At 43.7% G+C, this 21,934-nt stretch overlaps 1 protein-coding gene across 2 annotated transcripts in view; it reads right to left on the reverse strand.

The window, feature by feature from the left end:
• Positions 1-20,644, reverse strand: part of LOC138258583 (protein SSUH2 homolog) — a 164,375-nt gene extending 143,731 nt beyond the window's left edge. For both annotated transcript variants that reach the window (XM_069205948.1, XM_069205946.1), the window contains exon 1: positions 20,432-20,644. Coding sequence is in view for 1 of the 2 variants with exons in the window: in XM_069205946.1 (XP_069062047.1) it covers positions 20,432-20,436 (5 nt within the window). In the remaining variant the exon portion in view is untranslated. The remainder of the gene's footprint in view (positions 1-20,431) is intronic.
• Positions 20,645-21,934: the final 1,290 nt, after the last annotated feature.

Below are 21,934 nucleotides of genomic sequence, written 5' to 3' on the forward strand. Positions count from 1 at the left end.
GTAGAGGGGCATGGAGAGGCGTGGCCAGCACAGAGTGCCAATAAGTGAAATGGATTAGAGAGTTGTAGATTACAGTAGAGTGGAGTGGTGTAGAGTGGGGTAAAGTGGCTCGGAGTGGTGCACAGGAAGTTGCGTAGAGTGGAGTAGAGTGTTGTAGAGTAGAATGGCGTGGAATGGAGTAAATGTTCATGGAGAGGAGTGGCAGAGAATGGAGTAAAGTGATAGTGTGGAGTAGAGTGTTATAGAGTGGCATAGACTGGAGTGTTGTTGAGAAGAGTGGAGAAGAGTGTCATAGAATGGAGTGTCATACAGTGGAGTGTTGTGGAGTCAAGTAGACTGAAGTGGCTTACAGTGGAGGAGAGTAGAGTGGAGTGGCATAGACTGGAGTGGAGTAGAGTGGAGTGGCATAGAGTGGAGTATAGTCTTGTAAAGTGTAGAGGCATAGAGTGGAGTAGAGTGGAGTGGCATAGAGTGTTGAAGAGTGGAGTGGCATAGAGTGGACCAGGGTGTCATCAAGGGGAGAGTAGTGTGACAGAGTGGAGTGGATTACCGTAGAATAAAGTGGTGTTGAGTTGAGTGGCATAGAGTGGGGGGGAGTAAAGTGTTGCACAGTGGAGAGGTGTGGAGTGGAGTCGAGTGAAGTGGCATGACATAGAACGAAATGGAATGTCATAGAGTGGAGTAGAGTGTCTTAAAGTGGAGGCGAATAGTGTGTTATAGAGTGGAGTGGAGCGGCATAGAATGGAGTGGTGTCAAGGAGAGTGGCGTAGAGTGGAGGGGAGTAAAGTGTTGTAGAGTGCTGTAGAGCAGAGTAGAGTGGAGTGGTGTAGGGTAGAATGGAATAAAGTTTCATAGAATGGAGCAGAGTGTCGTGCAAGGTCATAGAGTTGAGTGTCATAGAGTGGAGTAGAGTGGCGTAGAGTGTCATGTCATAGTGTTGTGTCGGAGAGTAGAGTGGCATAGCCTGTCGTGTCACAGAGTGGTGTGGCATAGGGTTGAGTCTCATTGAGTGGAGGGGCATGGAGTGGAGGTGTGTAGAGTGGTATTGATTTGTTCTGATCATATTAAAATATTTGTTTCCATCGTATTTAAGAATTGCAAAAAAGTGCTTTCCCAGAGAAGCTTTCAGAGTGTTTACAAAACGTCATTTGCAAACCAGAGACAGTTGTGCTGTCTGATAGGCTTCGACCATTCATTAAAAAAAAAAAAAAAAACGATATCCTTACATTCTATGTTCTCTCCCACGATATTGTTGGTAATGTTATGGTGGAATACCCAGAGGGGTGTTTACAGTCACATTTTGGAGGCAGTTGTGTTAATGGCAAATAATACACTCAGCAGCATAAACGAGATTGGGTAGATTGCGTTAATCATTGTAAAACAGCTACTTGTAAAGGACATGTAATGATCAGGCAGAAGCTACAATTCATAGCTGTCATTTTACTAATAATAGTGATATACAGCAATAAAACATTATTTAATCTGGTGAGAGGTATGTGTCGTAATGCACATATTTATCTTTTTCTTGTACATTGAGAGAAATTAAGAATTCTCAGAAACCCGTGGAGAGGTGAAGTGATGAAATATTCTGGTACCTCAGCATTTTAATCAGTTCTGAAAAAGCACATTTCTTGCACAGCAAGGACCCCTTTTAGGCATCCATAGGAAAAACGTATGACTAATTCAGATATACGATACAGAGGTTAAAATAATCCTGTCCCCGAAGACAAAACACCCATCTGAAACATTTTAGAGACAACAAGCACATGTTATTCACTGTGCCAGGAAGGATAATATGTATTTAAAAAACTGGTCAATCATGGAAATAATACCCATACTAGTCGCTGAGATAGCAGAAATAATGCACTTCTAAAGCAACATGCCAATATAGAAATAAATCAACATTATGGCACTGCAGATGCTAATAGTGGTGAGGGACAAAAGTCACAATGGCTGGATTCTGTATTTTGAACTATACAAAAACATGGTGGATGAAATATTTGCATTAATCTCAGTCACTGATGATTGCTCTGTGCCACATTCCAGTCCATTATTATTGTGTGGCACCTTAGTGACCCAACCATGTGCAAATCAGTGGTGTCCCTGCTCTTATAGGAAACGTCCAGCTCGACCTGCTTGGCCTGGTTTTCCCAAATCCAGAACAGAAGCAACCCAAGACTGGTTTTGCCCTGACAGGGGCCCATCATTTGGGTGCAGCTACGTTCCAGTGGCACAGTGACCATGGGAACCATGTCTGGGCATGCACATTGCACTTAAGGTGTTGCACTGAAGAATTCAAAAAAGTGATAGATGAAATGCTTAAATTAATCTCAGCCTCTTTTATTTACTCAGGGCCACATCCCAATCCATTGTTATTTTGCACACCATGTCACCTCAGTATGGACCCAGCTGTTAGACCTGACATGACTTAGGGTGATCACCCCTAACTTTTTGCCTGCCTCCCTCCACTTTTTGGACCCTGTTTTGCTGGCTTTTAGACTCTGCACACTTTACCACTGCTAACCAGTGCTAAAGTGCATATACTCTCTCCATTTTTAAACATGGTAACTTTGGATCATACCTGATTGGACTATTTAATTTACTTATAAGTCCCTAGTAATGTGCACTATATGTGCCTAGGGCCTGTAGATTAAATGCTACTAGTGGGCCTGCAGCACTGGTTGTGCCACCCACTTAAGTAGCCCCCTTAACCTTGTCTCAGGCTTGCCATTGCAAGGCCTGTGTGTGCAGTTTCACTGCCACTTCGACTTGGCATTTAAAAGTACTTGCCAAGCCTAGAACTCCCCTTTTTCTACACATAAGTCACCCCTAATGTGTGCCCTAGGTAACCCCTAGAGCAGGGTGCTGTGTGGGTAAAAGGCAGGACATGTACCGGTGTAGTTATAAATTCGTTTTTACACTACTGTGAGGCCTGCTCCCTTCATAGGCTAACATTGGGGCTGCCCTCATACATTGTTGAAGTGGCAGCTGCTGATCTGAAAGGAGCAGGAAGGTCATATTTAGTATGGTCAGAATGGTAATACAAAATCCTGCTGACTGGTGAAGTTGGATTTAATATTACTATTCTAGAAATGCCACTTTTAGAAAGTGAGCATTTCTTTGCACTTAAATCTTATTGTGCCTTACAATCCACATCTGGCTGGGCTTGGTTGACAGCTCCTTGTGCATTCACTCAGACACACCCCAAACACAGGGTACTCAGCCTCACTTGCATACATCTGCATTTTGAATGGGTCTTCCTGGGCTGGGAGGGTGGAGGGCTTGCTCTCACACAAAGGACTGCAACACCCCCTACTGGGACCCTGGCAGACAGGATTGAACTGAAAGGGGACCTGGTGCATTTCTTAGCCACTCTTTGAAGTCTCCCCCACTTCAAAGGCACATTTGGGTATAAAACGGGGCCTCTGCCCTACCTCATCAGACACTTGCTGGAGAAGAAACCTGAACCAGAAACTACATCCTGCCAAGAAGAACTGCCTGGCTGCTCAAAGGACTCACCTGTCTGCTTTTTACAAAGGACTGCTGCCTTGCTGTTGGCCTGCTGCCTTGCTGAACTCTTGTCTGGCTGTGAAAGTGCTTTCCAAGGGCTTGGTTAGAGCTTGCCTCCTGTTCCCTGAAGTCTCAGGACCAAAAAGACTTCTCTTTTTCACTTGGTCGCTTCGTGTGCCGAAATTTTCGACGCACAGCTTGTTCCGCAGCGAGAAAAACGTTGCACACCGATGCTGAGCGACGCGACGCCTTCGGGAAGACCGGAACTTCGACGCACGGCTTCGCAAGGACAATGCCGCCCGACTTCTAGAGGAGAAATCAATGTGATGCCTGCCGTGAGAGCGAAAGTTCGACGCCCAGCCCCGCAGAACAACGCGCAGCCAGAAAACAAGCAGGAGAATCCACGCACAGACCCGGGACATCTGGTAATCCCCGCGATCCACAGAAAGCGACTGTCCGCGCGCCGGAAAATGACGCACAACTTCCCTGCGTGGAAAATAACGACGCAAGTCCGTGTCTGCTGGGGAGAAATCGACGCACACACCATTTCTCCACGTATCTCTTCCTCTACGGCCCTCTGCGGAGATTTTCCACTCCAAACCAGGTACTTTGTGCTTGAAAGAGACTTTGTTTGCTTTTTTTTTAAAGACTTAAGACACTTTGGGGGTCATTCTGACCCTGGCGGCCGGTGACCGCCAGGGTCACCGACCACGGGAGCACCGCCAACAGGCTGGCGGTGCTCCCGAGGGCATTCTGACCGCGGCGGTTCAGCCGCGGCCAGAAAGGGTAAACCGGCGGTCTCCCGCCGGTTTACCACTGCCCTTGTGAATCCTCCATGGCTGCGGAGCGCGCTCCGCAGCCATGGGGATTCTGACACCCCCTACCGCCATCCTGTTCCATCCAGGATGGCGGTAGGGGGTGCCGCAGGGGCCCCCGTAAGAGGGCCCCGCAAAGTATTTCAGTGTCTGCTAAGCAGACACTGAAATACGCGACGGGTGCAACTGCACCCGTCGCACCCCTGCAACTACGCCGGCTCAATTCTGAGCCGGCGTCCTCGTTGCAGGGGCATTTCCTCTGGGCCGGCGGGCGCTCTTTTGGAGAGCGCCCGCCGGCCCAGAGGAAATGTCTGAATGGCCGCCGCGGTCTTTTGATCGCAGTGCGGTCATTCAGCGGCGGTACCTTGGCGGACGGCCTCCGCCGTCCGCCAAGGTCAAAATGACCCCCTTTATATCACTTTTCAGTGATATCTCTACAAATTCACATTGCAACTTTATTCGTTTTGACCTACAATTATCCTGATAAATATTATATATTTTTCTAAACACTGTGTGGTGTATTTTTGTGGTGCTATATGGTAGTATTGTATGATTTATTGCACAAATACTTTACACATTGCCTTCTAAGTTAAACCTGACTGCTCGTGCCAAGCTACCAGAGGGTGGGCACAGGCTAATTTTGGATTGTGTGTGACTTACCCTGACTAGAGTGAGGGTTCTTGCTTGGACAGAGGGTAACCTGACTGCCAACCAAAAACCCCATTTCTAACACCAGCCATATAAAAATCAATATTGACCCTACTCCAATAGGAACAGTCCAGAGTTAAGTACCAGGCCATGTCCTTCCTGGATTGCTTGTGTTCCGTTACAGGGAAGACCTGGATGGCAGTTCAGGTTGGACTGCATCAAACGGAGCACAATCAAGACTGATTTGCATATAGTTGGGTCTAATTGCATGAAGATGGCATAGTGGTCAAAGGAATGCTGGGTTGGGATGCTACCCTGAGTGATTGCAGTGGTTACACTTACTGCAAACATTTCTCTCATCACCTTTTGTGTGTTTGATGTAACATCATGAAAGTTCAGCGGTATGCCCAGACTTGGGTCACTTGCTCACTCTGACACTTGAACTGAGCCAAACCTGACTGAAGAAGCACATTCAGGGTGAATCCAGGCCTCGGCTGCTTGTGTTCAGAGAAAACATGGCTTGGCAGTTCAGGCTGAACTGCTTCTATTGGAGCAGCCTCAAGACTGATTTGCATATGGCTGGGTCTAATCTGAGGTGCCATGGTGTGTGGTGTATAAAAGACCGATGGGGCGGAATGCTACCCAGAGTAATTGCCAGTGAACCTACAGGTTTTTAGAAATACGAACTGACAGCTTCAGTGAAAAGTTTCAATACTTGTTGAACTTGTTGAAGTGCTAGCTGAAAACTGGCACTGTCACAGCAGTGCCGGAAACCAGTGTAGAAACCAGCAGAATTTACACGTAGCCTGCAGTATGCACTTGCACAACATCGAAACCCTTCTGGTATTGAGGCATAGAGGAACATTTGCACAACATCAATAATGCAGTTTACACCAGTAAAAAAGTATTGAGCATACTGTGGTTCGGGTAGAGTGGTTTACAGTCTAAATCTTCAGTCTTTTATTCAAGGGCAGCTCTCTGTTTCTCCCCTTTCCATTCTCTTCATTGATTTTCAGTGTGCCTCTTTCACGTCTGCTACTTCTCCAACTTTTTGGAAAGTGTCAAATATCTTATTGGTCCTTGGGGCATTATGTGCGTATAATAGTAATATTAATAATAACAATAATTATAATATTAATCATCATCATTATAATGATAATAATGGATGTGTGACATGCAGCTGGAACAATGGAAGGAAAGGACTCTCACTTCTAGTGAGCAGTAGGCTCTGGACTCAGTAGATTCAATTTTGTTGCAGCTTAGGGATAATGCGGTGTTTGGACAAAATATCGATTTAAAAATATTGAGTTGCAGAAATATCAAGTTTTTAAAATCGTGACACAGAAATATTGTGTGCAAAAATATCATTGACAAAAATATCGAAGTTGTACGGTAAGATGTAGCATTTTTAAGTGTCTTTATGTGATTAAATAATAATTTAATTGTCTATGTTTTATATTGTTGGTTCAATTGTTGTTAATGTTTTTAAATATAGTTTGTAATTTTAAGTTAATTATATTTTTAATTTAATTGCAAAATAGTAATTTACAGTGTAGTAGCGGGTTGCGAGGTTTGTAGAAGTACAGGGTGGGAAGTTAATTAAGTATAATTCATTTATATATTTCTTTTAGTTAATATTCATTATTTATTTGATGATTAACTGTGTAAATTGTGTAAATAATATTTTCCTAAGTTATATTTTAGGTGCAGCTTGTTGGGTTTGTAAAGATATTGGGCTGGGAGTTAAAAAGTAAATAATACATTATTAAATAATTGCTAATTAATTACGTAAATTGAGTAATTATCATGATTATCTAATTTACATTTTACGTATGAGTGGTGGGTTTGTAGGGGCACAGGATGGGAAGTCAATTAAATAATTATTTACCTATAAATTAATTACTTATAAAAAATGAAGTACTATTTTATTATGTAAATTTTGTGATTATGATAATTTTTTAATTTAGATATTTGTTTAATGTGCTACTAAAGTTTGAGAATGTAATGACATTGTTATTAAATAGCATTTTTCTTACATTAATTATTTAAAAATTGATAATTATTTGAATTGTTATAAAGTTTTTTAAAGTACATAATTAATTTTATGCTAAAAGTTGTATATTTTGTTTTCATTAATACTTGTACTAATATAGGTATGTGTTTGGAATGAAGTACTTTCTCTACTGTTGCACAGACTGGAGGGGACTAGTAAATGTTACCCCTCCTGAGTCCAACACTTTCCCTACTGTTGCAGTGACTGGAGTGGGAATAGGAAATTGTACCTCTTCCGAGTCCAATGCTTTCCCTACTTTTGCATAGACAGGAGTGGTAATAGGACATTTTATCCCTCCTGAGTCCAAGGCTTTTCCTACTGTTGCAAAGACTGGGGAAGGAGTAGTAAATAGTATCCCTCATGAGTCCTACGCTTTCCCTACTCTTGCACCGACTGGAGTGGGAATAGTGCATTTTACACCTCCAGAGTCCAACACTTTCCTTACTGTTGCACTGACTGAAGTGGGAATAGAGAATTTTACCCCTTCTGAGTCCAACGTTTTCCCTTCTTTTGCACAGACTGGAGTGGGAACAGGGAATATTACCTCTGTTGAGTCCAACGCTTTCCCTACTTTTGCCCAGACTTGGGTGGGAATAGTTTTTTTACCACTTCTGAGTCAAGCGCTTTCCCAACTGTTGCACAGACTGGAGTGGGAATAGCAAATTTTACCCTTCCTGAGTCCAACACTTACCCTACTGTTGCACTGACTGAAGTGGGAACAGTAAATTTTACCTCTCCTGAGTTCAACAATTTTCCTACCATTGCACAGACTGGAGATGGAATAGTAAATGTTACCCTTCCTGAGTCCTATGCTTTCCCTTCTTTTGCACCGACTGGGATGGCAATAGTAAATGCTAACCCTCCTGAGTCCAGTGCTGTCCCTACTGTTGCACAGACTGTAGTGGGAATAGCAAATTTTACCCCTCCTAAGTCCAACACTTTCCCTACTGTTGCACAGACTGGAGTGAGAATAGTAAGTTTTACCCCTCCTGAGTCCAACATTTTTCTTACTGGTGCACAGACTGGAGTGGGAATAATAAATTTTACCCCTCCTGAGTCTGACATTTTTCCTACTTTTGCACAGACTGGAATGGGAATAGTACATTTTACCCCTCCTGAGTCCAATGCTTTCTTTACTTTTGCACCAGCTGGAGTGGGAAAAGTACAATTTACCACTCCGGACTCCAACACAGTCCCTATTGTTGCACCAACTGGAGTAGGGATAGTAAGTTTTACCCCACCTGAGTCCATTCTTTGCCTACTGTTGCACAGATTGGAGTGGGAATAGTAAGTGTTTCCACTCCTGAGTCCTATACTTTTCCTACTGCTGCACAGACAGGAGTGGGAATAGTACATTTTACATCTCCAGAATCTAACACATTCCTTACTGTTGCACCGACTGGAGTGGGAATAAGAAATTTTGCTCCTCCTGAGTCCAACGCTTTCCCTACTGTTGCCCAGAATCGAGTGGGAATAGCACATTTTACCCCAACAGAGTTTAACACTTTTCTTAGTGTTGCACTGACTGGAGTGGGAATGCTACATTTTACCCCTTCTGAGTCCAACGCCTTCCCTACTGTTGCACATACTGACATGGGAATAGTGAATTTTACCCCCCTGAGCCCAAGGCTTTCCCTACTGTTGCACAGACTGGAGTGGGAATAGTAAATTTTACCCCTCCTGAGTCCAACACTTTCCCTACTGTTGTGCCAAATGGAGTGGGAATAATACATTTTACCCCTCCTGAATTCACCGCTTTCTCCACCGTTACACAGACTGGAGTGGGAATATTACATTTTACCCCTCTTGAATCCAACACTTTCCCTACAGTTGCACTGACTGGAGTGTGTATAGTAAACCCTACCCCTCCTGGGTCCAACAACTTCCCTAATGTTGGACATACTGGAGTGGGAATATTAAATATTACCCGTCCTGAGTCCAACGCCTTCCCTACTGTTGCACACACTGACATGGGAATAGTAAATTTTAACCCCCTGAGCCCAACGCTTTCCCTACTGTTGCACAGACTGGAGTGGGAATAGTACATTTTACCCCTCCTGAGTTCCACGCTTTCCCTACTATTGCACCAAATGGAGTGAAAATAGTACATTGTACCCCTCCTCAATTCGACTCTTTCTCCACTGTTGCACAGACCAGAGTGGGAACATTAAATTTTACCCCTCTGGATCCAACGCTTTCCCTACTGTTGCACCTACTGGAGTGTGTATAGTAATCTTTACCCCTCCTGAGTCCAACACCTTCCCTACTGTTGCATATACTGGAGTGGGAATATTACATTTTACCCGTCCTGAGTCCAATGTTTCCTCTACTGTTGCACTGACTGGTGTGGGCGTGGTAAATTTGACCCTTTCTGAGTCAAAGGCTTTCCCTACTGTTACAAAGACAGGAGTGGAAATATTCTATGTATTTTTCCTAGAAAAACATAGTTTTGTTTATATTGTTTAAAATTATATTAGTATTTTGTTTCTGTGTATTTTAATTTTTTTTTTTTAATTAGTAATGTTTGTAATATATAATATGTTTGTAAAATGCATTTAATACATTGTTTACCCTCTATGCGAAATTAAATCGTCATTTTTTTTTTTATATTCCAGTTTATTTGTTAAGGTTTTTAATTTACTTTATATATATATATATATTTATATATATATATATATAATTTAAAAAATAGTAAGTGATAAAATGATAATATAAATTAAAATTATTAGTTGAATAATTGTTTTACATTATATATGTGTAAATAAACATACACACATACATATGGATGTGTGTGTCTGTTTAAATAGGTATATACCTATATATATTTAATTTACATTAAGATGACTGTTACATGTTAATAGATTTAATGTTACAATTTTTAACTGTATGCTTGTGGTCACTCCCCGAAACATGCTGAAATTGGCTTACAGCTAATTGCCATATTTCAGTTTACTTATAAGCCCCTAGTAAATTGGTAAATCATATGCCCAGGGCTGGTAAGTTAAATACTACTAGTGGACTTGCAGTACTGATTGTGCACCCACTTAAAAAGACCTTAAAAATATGTCTGTCCCCTGGCATTGCAGCCTGCCAGCAGTTTTAAACTGCCAATTCGACCTGCAAAATAATCCCTTGCCTAAGCCTAACTCTCAGTTTTTTACACATATGTCACCCCAAAGGTAGGCCCTTATTAGAAATGGGGTCTTTGGTTGGCAGTCAGGTTACTCCCTGTCCAAGCTAGACCCTCACTCTAGTCAGACTAAAAGAGAATCACCCTCAGCTAACCCCCACTGTCCCCATTGGTAGCTTGGCACGAGCAGCAGGCTTAACTTCAGAGTGCTAGGTGTAAAGTATTTGTACCAACACACACCGTAACTTAATGAAAACACTACAACATGACACAACACAGGTTTAGAAAAATAGAAAATATTTATCTAAACAAAACAAGACCAAAACAACAAAAATCCACAATCCACAAGTCAAGTTATCAATTAAAAAAGCAAAAAGAGTCTTCATGTAATTTTAAACATAACGCTTACGCTGTTAAGCGTGGAAATGTACCTGGGTGTGTTACAAACAACCCTCCACGGGCGAGTGTGTGTCAAAAAAGGCTTGCGATGCACTGATTTAACTCACAAGCGAGAACTTGCATCGTTTCTCCTTCAGTCGAGTCAGCATGTGTCATTTCTTCTCTCTGCAGGAGAGCAATGTGTCAATTAGAACTGCACTCTCGGGTCCGGGCAGGCCTTGTGTAGTTTTTGCATGGCCAGCGATGTTTGCATCAGAAATCCTGCCACACGATGATCCGAAAACCATGCAGCGCAGGTTACGATCTGACCTGTCTCCGTCAGCAATGCGTTTCTCCAGCTTCGGGTGTTGATCTTCTGGTCGCGTTGCAGGCAAGCATTGATTTTCAGCCTCGAAGGCGCAGCGCATCAATTTTTCAGCTGCAGATCGGTGCTCCCTTTGTGTCACTGTCTAGTGTGAGGTGCAACCAGCCCAACTGTCAAACTGACCCAGACAGGCAATCCACAAACAAGGCAGAGTCACAGAAATGGTTTAAGCAAGAAAATGCTCACTTTCTAAAAGTGGCATTTTCAAATACAAAATCTTGAAACCACCATTACTAAAAGATGTATTTTTAAATTGTGAGCTCAGAGACCCCAAACTCTAAGTGTCTATCTGCTCCCAAAGGGAATCTACACTTTAATCATATTTTAAGGTATACCCATATTAATCTATGAGAGGGACAGGCCTTGCAACAGTGAAAAACAAACTTAGCAGTATTTCACTGTCAGGACATATAAAACACATTACTACTATATGTCCTACCTTAACCATACACTGCACCCTGCCCTTGGGGCTGCCTAGGGCCTACCTTAGGGGTGTCGCACATGTAAGAAAAGGGAAGGTTTAGGCCTGGCAAGTGGGTACACTTGCCAAGTCGAATTTACAGTTTAAAACTGCACACACAGACACTGCAGTGGCAGGTCTGAGCCATGTTTACAGAGCTACTAATGTGGGTGGCACAACCAGTGCTGCAGGCCCACAAGTAGCATTTGATTTACAGGCCCTGGGCACCTCTGGTGCACTGTACTAGGGACTTACCAGTAAATCAAATATGCCAACCATGGATGAACCAATTACATACACATTTTGTATAGGAGCACTTGCACTTTAGCACTGGTTAGCAGTGGTAAAGTGCCCAGAGTAACAAAAACAGCAAAAACAGAGTCTAGCGCACATCAACAAACTGGGAAACAGAGGCAAAAAGTTAAGGGAGACCACGCGAAGGATGAAAAGTCTAACAGCCCTAAACTGCCTATATGGCAGTGTGCAGTGTATTTAAAGTGTTTAACATGTGCTCTTAATTTTCACATATCCTGGGAGTGAAAAATGCCTAAATGTGTTTTTCACTGCGTTAAGGCTTACCTCTCCCATAGAATAACATTCTGCTACCTAATTACAATTTAATAAGTGCTAACTTTTAATTGGGAGCAAGTGGGAGTAATGAATTTGGTGTCTGAGGAATTGCAATTGAAAATCCTCTTTAATGGTAAAGTTGGATTTTACTTCACAATTCTAAAAATGCTGCTTTCAGAAAGTTGATATTTTGTGCCTTAACCATTGGTGTCTGCAGCCTGTTCCTGGGTTACATGACTTGTTGTGAGTGGAAGTTGGTCTTTGCATATTCCTCCTAGACAGGTATACAATAGAGAGATTAGGTGTGCTTGGATGCCTATCTCAGGTAGGATGGGAGGCAGAGGTGTGCACAGCCCCACTGTGCACTTCAATAGACTGTGCCCTGCTCTCACATAAAACTTTATACTTCCATTTTGTGCGTGTAGACAGCCAGGAGCCAGGGGAGGGAGGCAGGACATTCCATACACATCAGTGGTGGGAAGCCTCCAGAAGTTTCTTCCACTTCAAAGTGGGCATCGGAAATAAAAAAGGGACTCTTCTCTTCAGTCCACTTTCTGGACTTGTGGAAGGACTCAGAGGGAACTTCCTGCTGTGGTAGCCAGCTGTGTACTTCAAAAGACCACTTTGCTGCAACAAGATGGACTGCTCTGCTGCCTGAAACCTGCTTTGCACCACCGAATGTCTGCCCTCCTGCTTGAGTCCTGCACTTCATTTGAACCCAGAATCAGCAGAATGACACCAAGGGGTAATTGACTGGCCTCCTGAGCAGAACCATGGGGAGAGAAAAGAAATGCTCCAACTACCTTAAACACAGCACCTGGACTCTGCCAGCTGTGAGATGTAGCCCTAAGTGGTGCCATCCTAGTCCTGGACACTTGGAAGTGGGCCTCAAGGTGCTCTGACAGCCCATCTGTGGTTGGAACTGATGCAGTGTGATGCATCTCCTCTCAGCCCCACTTCGGAACTACTGCAGAGAGGTGAATCCCTGCTACTGAACCTCACATCACAGCCCACAGCATCCTTGGAATCGTTGCTGTGAGACACAGGCCTTCCATAACAAGACCCTCATCGAAGGCATCCTCTACGATGATGCAGGATTCTGCATCACAGCTCGTATCATCAATGCAGGACTTCGTATCACAAGCCCCTCGCAAATGGCATCCTTGTCAACAATGCAGGACTCTGTATCGGTGCCCAGCATCTCCTAGGAACCACTGCTGCATGATGCATTCTTGATACGGGATGTCACAATGCACCAACACCAGGATTTAAAATACTTTGTTCAATAGGCCTAACTTGGTCGCCCGTAGCAGACCCATGCTTCTTTGCAGTGGCTAAGTCTTGGTCCAGTGTGACCAGATAACCACAGTTGGCATTATGTGCTTGTAGGCAGCATTTCCACTTAAATGTTTAAAAATGCATTCTTGTGGTTCTAGTTACTGGATTATAGTCATTTTGTTCTGAAATAATTTATTCAGTAAATTGTTGTGGTGTGGAATTTTTCTTGTGTTGTGTTTCCACTCTATTTCCGTTTGAAATGCTGCCTAATAATTTACTTATTGCTTCTAAGTTAAGCCTAACTGCTTTGTGACAAGCTTCGAGAGGTATAAGCACAGGCTAATTTGGGGGTTGCTTGTGTTTCACCTTGAAAGAAGTTGTAGTTGCTGCTTAAGTGGGGTCTACCCCCTTAACAGGTAGCCTAATTTCCCACATTCATGTTCAGCAGTGAGATTGGGAGGTTACCCAGAGAAGAATCAAAGTTAGTTCCCAGATTGCCAAAGACTGCATTCTTGGGAATGTGTAGACCCCGGTGTCAGAAGAGCTGGGAGGGGCGGCCACCTAGGGCACCCTGACAGTTCAATTTTCTGAGGCGACCACTGCAGGGTGTAGGTACGGGCACCCAGATTCAGGGGCAGAGTGAGGGAGAGCTTCCCCTGTTCCTCCTCAGGGTACCGACCCTAGGCTGAGTGCCCAGTCTCAGGCTACCAACCCTGGGCTACTGGAAAGGACAGTGGAAGTATGGTGCTTAAGACGTGAGGCTATTGCACACCACTGAGAGAAACCTCCACAGTCATAGAACCTTGGACGACCTGAAGCCTGGCTTTTGGCCCCCGACAACTGTCAGTGGTTTCTGCTGGGTGCTTTCCTTATGGGCACAGTTTTCCCTGAGTTGGGGACAGAAGTCTGATCTAAGGGGTTGAAGGGGCTGTGTTAAAAATGGGGTCCTTGGTTGACAGTCAGGTTACCCCCTGTTCAAGCAAGGACCCTCACTCTAGTCAGGGTAAAAGAGAATCACCCCTCAGCTAACCCCTACTTACCCCCTTGGTAGCTTGGCAGAGCAGTAGGCTTAACTTCAGAGCGCTAGGTGTAAAGTATTTGTACCAACACACACAGTAACTTCATGAAAACACTACAAAATGACACAACACCTGTTTAGAAAAATAGGAAATATTTATCTAAACAAAACAAGACCAAAACGACAAAAATACGACATACACAAGTCAAGTTATGAATTTTTAAAGATTAAACTCAAAAATAGCGCTTAGAAACAAAAATGCTTCAATGAGATGTTAACATGGCGTCGTGACGTAGTTGTTCCCAACAAGCCGACACCAGCGGCGCCGGACACGGAGTCGTGTAGACCCCCAAGTACAGTACCATTGGTGAAGAGTGAAAACAAGCCGATGCGCGAAGTCAGGAATCGCGGCGTCTGTGCGAAACGTTGAATCCGTGCACTTTGAGCGGCGTCGGTCACGACGTGGTGCAGCGACTTCCACAGAGTTGCGGACTTCAGCGGGGCTGCCGCGGCGTCGGGCCTGCGAAGAGCGTCACGTTCCAGCGAAGGTCACGGCGTCAGGTGCAGGCGGCGTTACCGGATTCAGCAGCAGCGTCAGTCCGAAGTCGTCCGAAGTCAATTTTCTTGTATTTCCACCAGCTTTCCTTTCAAGTGCCCAGGGACTGGATAGGGCACCACTTGCCAGAGACTCCAGATACTGGCGGAGAGAAGTCTTTGCTGTCCCTGAGATTTCAAACAACAGGAGGCAAGCTCTATCTCAAGCCCTTGGAGATTTCTTCACAAGATGGAAGGCACACAAAGTCCAGTCTTTGCCCTCTTACTCTGGCAGAAGCAGCACTGCGGGAAAGCTCCACAAAGCACAGTCAAAGGCAGGGCAGCACTTCTTCCTCAGCTATCAGCTCTTCTCCAGGCAGAGGTTCCTCTTGGTTCCAGAAGTGTTTCTAAAGTCTGTAGATTTGGGTCCCCTTCTTATACCCATTTTAGTCTTTGAAGTCACCTTTCTTCAAAGGGGACTCACACCTACTTGTGAAATCCTGCCTTGCCCAGGCAAGGCATCAGAAACACAGCAGGGGGTTGGAGCCGGCATTGTCAGAGGCAGGCACAGTCCTTTCAGATGAGAGTGACCACTCCACCCCTCCCTCCTAGCAGACATGGCTAATCAGGAAATGCAGGTTACACCCCAGCCCCCTTTGTGTCACTGTCTAGTGCGAGGTGAAAAACAACCCAACTGTCAAACTGACCCAGACAGGGAATCCACAAACAAGACAGTCACAGAATGGTTTAAGCAAGAAAATGCTCACTTTCTAAAAGTGGCATTTTCAAACGCACAATCTTAAAATCAACTTTACTAAAAGATGTATTTTTTAATTTTGAGTTCAGGGACCCCAAACTCCACATGTCCATCTACTCTCTAGGGGAATCTACACTTTAATCATATTTAAAGATGGCTCCCATATTATCCTATGAGAGAGAAAGGCGTTGCAACTGTGAAAAACGAAATTGGCAGTATTTAACTGTCAGGACAAATAAACCACATTACTATATGTCCTACCTTATCCATACACTGCACCCTGCCCTTGGGGCTACCTAGGCCTACCTTAGGGGTGCCTTACATGTACGAAAAGGGAAGGTTTAGGCCTGGCAAGTGGGTACACTTGCCAAGTCGAATTTACAGTGTAAAAATACACTTACAGACACTGCAGTGGCAGGTCTGAGACATGATTACAGAGCTACTTATGTGGGTGGCACAACCAGTGCTGCAGACCCACTAGTAGCATTTGATTTACAGGCCCTGGCACTTCTCGTGCACCTTACTAGGGACTTACTAGTAAATCAAATATGCAAATCATGGATAAACCAATTACATACAATTTACACGGAGATCATATGCACTTTAGCACTGGTTAGCAGTGGTAAAGTGCTCAGAGTTGAAAAAGCCAACAGCAACAGGTCAGAAACAAATAGGAGGCAGGAGGCAAAAAGACTGGGGATGACCCTGCATAAGCAAAAGTCCAACAGGCTGCATCACTTTGTTGGGCATGGAGTTATTGGTTGCTTACTGGGATACATCTGTGTACAAGTTATGGTTAGGTGCACGACAGAAGGGGTGTGCAGATGCGGCGAAGGGTTCACCATGGGTTAGTTCAGAGTGGGTAAACAGAGGGATCCAACTGAGTTTAGAAAGGTGCAGAACTGACCACTGCCCCAGTATAAGATGGTATTTGTCCATGTTGTGTAACCTTAGCAGGGAAGCCCATCATAATATTGATCAATATACTATTTCTTTTGATAAGAGGGGGGTCATGTTGGACTTGTCCAATTTTCAGGGTTAGCCCCAGACTTTTTGCTTTCATGTTTTGAACCTGTTTTGTTGGTTTTGATGACTCACATCACCACTGCTAACCAGTACTAAGGTGCTTGTACTTTGTCATTTAAACATGGTAAAATTGACTTACCCCCAATTGGCACAATTAATTTACTTGAATGCCCCTAGTAAAATGGTACCACATGTACCTACGGACTGTAAATCTAATGCTTCTGATGGGCCTGCAGCACTGATTGTGCCACCTACCTAAGTAGGTTTGGAAACATCTCAGACCTTCAACTTGCAGGCTGTGTGTGCAGTCTTAAAACTCCTAATGCAACCTGGCAAAATAATCCTTTTGCCACTCCAAGACCTTCCTTTTTAATACATATAAGTCACTACTGGGGTAGGCCCTGTACATTCTATATGGCAGGGTGTAGTGTATTTATAAAGTTGGATATGCACTTTTAAGTTTTACATGGCCTGGTAGTGAAATACCCTTTACAAATTCTTAGCATTGAGAAAAGGCACCTTTCCAGTACAAACCATTTTTGCACTGAATTGTAAATAGCATGCATTTCCTTGCATTCCTTTACACTCGTGCAAACCCATAGTAAATCTGTTCAACCATTGAAGGGGAACTCCCATTTTGATGGTCATCACTGCAGCTCAGGTTCAAGATTAGTTCAGATTAAATGTTCTGTTTTCTAGTTCTTCCTGAAGCACGTGTAGTCTTTTTCTGGCCTCAGACTTGAATTCAGTGTATTTAAAAATGTTGATTCCTAGACTTCAAAGACAGTCTATTTGAAGTTTCTTTGGCAGATAAGGTGATGAGTTGATGATTATACTCTCATAGTGGTGAAGCAATTTCTTAAAACATCAGGATGTTTGGCTCTTGTAAGCTTGGTGTAGAGTGCGGAGAAGCATTAGTTTAACTCTTGCCTCCACTAGGACCCAGTGGTATTTTTTCATAGAAGGTTTGATGTTGTTTAGTCTTCGTAAGTTCATGCACTCTCAGGAATGGCTTTGGGACCTTTGTAGTCTGTTAATGAGTGTAGTTTCTTTAGGAGTCTTGCATAAACAGTGTTGTAACACTTAAAGGGAGAAACAAAAAAGTGATGGGAGGAATGCTTGAATTAATCTCAGACAATAGTATTTGCTCTGTCTGTATTCTAGTACATTATACTTTTCCCACTGTGCCACTCAAGAGATGCCAGCCATATGAAAATCAGCTTTGCTTTTGTTCCAGTAATATTAGTCCAACCGGGACTGCCAAATCAGGTCCTTCTCAAATGGAACACAGGCAGAACAGTTTGCTTGTAAGTCCTTTCTTTTCTTGTTCTCATTTTAGGGCAAAGTGGACCTCTTGTGGCCATCATTGAGTAATTCATGAAGCTAACAATGGGGCATAATTACATGCCCCTTGCGCCACCTGAGCTTCACTTTTAGCAACACTCTGGTGGTGCTGTGCTCTGCACCATATTTACAAGGTGGTGCTAAGCCACTTTTTTTGTCTGTTAACACTGCCTTGTAAATATCGGCCCATCTGAAGTTTCTGCAACAGAGGGGCCGGCAGTGGGTGTTGCTGTGGACGTTCCACTGCCACACCCGTTGTTTTTGATGCTGCCTCAGATTTACAAGGAATCACAAATCTGAGGCAGCGCTAAAAACTAACGCCCAACAAGGGGTGGCATTAGAATGGAGCAGCAAATAAAAATACTTTTATTTCTACTCGTTTTTGCTTTTTCTATGTGTGCTGCAAGGTGCAGCACACATAGCACAAGCAGATAAAGGCTGTTAAAGATTGTTTATGTGCAGGAAGGTATCCCTTCTTGCAAAAAAGCAATCATTCAATAATGGCTATTTTCTACTTCTAACTGTGGCAACATAGAGGTGCCAAATCGCCATTGTAGATTGTTTTGTTAGCAGAAAGGGACACCTTCCTGCACATAAACAGTCATTCCCGTCAAAGCAGACACACTTGCACTATGGTGCAAGAATGCGTGAATTGGCACAGGCAGCTAAATTCAGTGCCGGTGCTTGGGGAAACACAGGGGTACCCCATATTCCTGTAAATATGGTGCATCCCTGCGTTTCTAAAGTGAGGCGCTGCCAATTTTATCACAGCGCTGTGCTGCACCAGTTCCATGTAAATATGCCCCTGAGTGTTTGAGGCTTATCTTATGTTCATTTAATGGATGGCATCATACCCCGAGGGGAAACACTGGGCCAATCGATGTATTCAATCTGGGATTGCTGGGATGCACATTTTGTGACACTGGGTACCTGGACCCAGCTTTACCAATTCCTTGCGTCGGATTTGCGCTACTTTCGTAACACATGCCTGCCAAAAAGTGCATCCTCGCAAGGAAAGAGGAGAACAGTGCTGCACCTTAGAAGAAATGCCACTGCTCTGCTCTCTCCCTTTCATGCAGTGCAGCTTAGCAACTATAGTTACTAAGCTGTGTTGATGGCTTCTTTGTAAATCTCGCACATAATGCTTCCTACTGGAAAGATTCTAGTGTTCGGCAGGACTAGTTCATACAATGCTACTTTTCAATGGGCATCTCAATCTACTGTTTTCACTTTTAGCATGTTTTCTATTTGAAAAGGCATGTAAGACCTTCCTGCTGCGTGTTGTTTCCTTGAAATGAGGGTGAGGCTGTCATGCTGAAAATAAATGATAATGCTATTAATAGATGGAAAGCCACTCTTTCCTATTGTGTCTGTACTGATTATTATAACAGAGACACTTTATGAGTCTAAATATGCCCTATTAGCTCTATTGTCTGATTTCCAGGAATTGTTCTTGGAGAAGCCATCCAGGTGTCACACAGTGTCACAATGTAAAAGTGGCTCAGTCCCTGCTTTCTTGTAGATGTCAGAACCGATGTCATAGATTGCCAAAGGAGGAGCTTGTGCAACCCGAAGGTTCGTGAAACTTTACTTTTGTTGCAATTCTCAGAGACAGCTTTTTCCTCCTCTTACATTAGGGGAAGTCGATTGGGAAAGGCAAACTTCTCCCACTTAAACGCAAATTACAAAGGAAGTTGCATTACCACTACATCTCTCATGTACGTGACAGTTTAATCAAGGGCGAGCGTTGTGACGGAAACAAACATTTTTGCTAGCTATCTGAAATTTTAAAAGAACATTTTAGCCATTTCCTTGGCTTTAGAATATAAATATTTAATCTCGTCCCTAGAAATCCTCATTGTCTGTTTTAGGCACTTCATTGGATTGTGCCTCTTCGGTTTAACATAAAGGGCTGACCCAGTGCTTAATTTGTGCTTGTTGTTTCCGGTGCTGAGCACCAGCCCTTATTTTTGAGGGCCGGCGCTTATTTTTCTGCCTCAAGCACTTGCTGGGAGCAAAAGACACATATGAGAAAGACGGAGAAAAGAGAAAAATGAGAAAGTGTCACAGTGGGAGATAGCAGAAAGCTGCAAGAGTGAGCTAGATGGGCAGGGAGTGGCTTTAAATGGATTGACGAAGTCCGAGATGGCTTCAGTATTACGCTGCTTCAATATTCTGTGCTTGCGCATTTAAATGCAGCAGCCGTATGTTTAAGAGGAGGGCTTTGGGCACCGGCACATTTTTATTTACAAATTAAGCACTGGGCTGACCAAATCTCTCTGACAGCTTTAGGTGCCTAAGAACAGATTTATGTGCCTAATGATAGATTTTTATTACAAGATAAACTTGTGCTAGGCACTTTGATTCCTACGGGGTTTCAAATACCTTGGTGTGGGCATGTTGCATCCAGTCGCGGCCCGCATCGTTATGAAGGAGGGGGGTGGGGGCTGCGACCGTGGGGGGTGGGCAGCGCACGCAGAAGTGGGTCAAAAATGTAATAAAAAATAAATAAAATAAAAACTTACCTCATTCCTCGCCGCACTGCTCCTCTCCTCCATCTCCTCAGGCTGCAGGGAGGCACAGGCTCCCAAGCTGCCCTGTGGCCAGCAGCGTCAGGATTGGCTGGGTGCTCCCAGGCAGACTGGGAGCCTATGCAGAAATAGCCTACAGCGGATGAGTGTTTGGCAGGCCCGAGACGGCCGACCAAACACACATGTGCTCTGAGGGAAGTGCACAGTGCACTTCCCTTGTGCTTGTCACCCTCATGGCCCGCCCCTCTCACCACAAAGGGATAATAAACATGGTTTATTATCCCTTTGTGGTGAAAGGCTTGCAGCTTCTGCTGATGGCGGGGGCGACGCTCCTTCACCCTAATGTAGGAGCCGCCCCTGCTTCATGTCTCACTACCCTGAGAGTTTGCGTCGGAGTGACAGCTGCCTTGCACAGGTTTATTATCACCCCCCTGGTCCCCCTGGCCCTCTCACTCCTCACCAGCCAAATATTTGCATTTGAGGTTTAGCTGCAACTGCTATATCCCACTTGTTTGTTTAGCAGTTCCTTCTTTTCTGTCTAGGTCCTCTCTCAGTTCAGAAGGGGGCTCTGCGGCTCTTTCTTTCATCCCATTGGAGTCTTTGTCCTTGTGAAAGCCCCTCTATTCTCAGGCTTCAATCCTTGGAGATTTAAAGATGGCTGCTTTTGGATGCCCCTGGTGTATTCAGATTACCTTAACTGGTTCACTTAACCACCAGGAAACTCTAGGTCCTACTGAGCTGGAAATATTTTTGCTGAATATGGATATTTTTCAGGGGAGGAAATGTAATCTATCGCTGATGTTCAACCCTAAGGTTCTGAGGAAAGTTCCTGTACCCAGACCCCACAATGCATGTCCAAACACCATGCACCTCAGGGGTTGAGGGCACAGTAGATTGGGCATAGGCCCTGCTAAAACCCAGCCTCTGCTCCCTCTGTACCTAGTTGAAGGCCACAGTTAAATTGATGTTATAGAATCAGATTTCATGTGAAAAAACATTACAATTCTCCAGTAATTTGGATAGGGAACCATAAGCTTCCCCCATTCCACAGGAAACATCCTTTTTTTCACACACTGTACCACGAAATGCAATTATCACATTATGACATATGGATTTACCACGTATGACTTTACCATGCTTAGTATAAGTTTATGTAAATATTGGTAAGTATTTGTAATTATTATAAAGTGTTTTTAAAGAAAGATTTCACTTTTTTTTTACATTTCATTTTTTATCAAAAAAGGTAATAAAGTGGGATGTAAGAAATTTAGGGTTAGTGAGCGGGAAGTGTATTCATACGTAGGTATCAATTAGGATACTCAAGTATTAAATATGTAATCTAATCTAAAAACATAGTAATGGGTGGTGAAGTGTATTAATACTCAGGTGTTAACCCAGACACCTGAGCATTAAAAGTGTAATATAATCCAAAGGCAATTGATATATTTTGCAATAAGTAATTCAAATTATTGGAAAAAAATAAGTATAGAAAGTTTA

This window comes from Pleurodeles waltl, chromosome 9, assembly GCF_031143425.1.
Source record: "Pleurodeles waltl isolate 20211129_DDA chromosome 9, aPleWal1.hap1.20221129, whole genome shotgun sequence".
NCBI classification, from domain to species: domain Eukaryota; kingdom Metazoa; phylum Chordata; class Amphibia; order Caudata; family Salamandridae; genus Pleurodeles; species Pleurodeles waltl.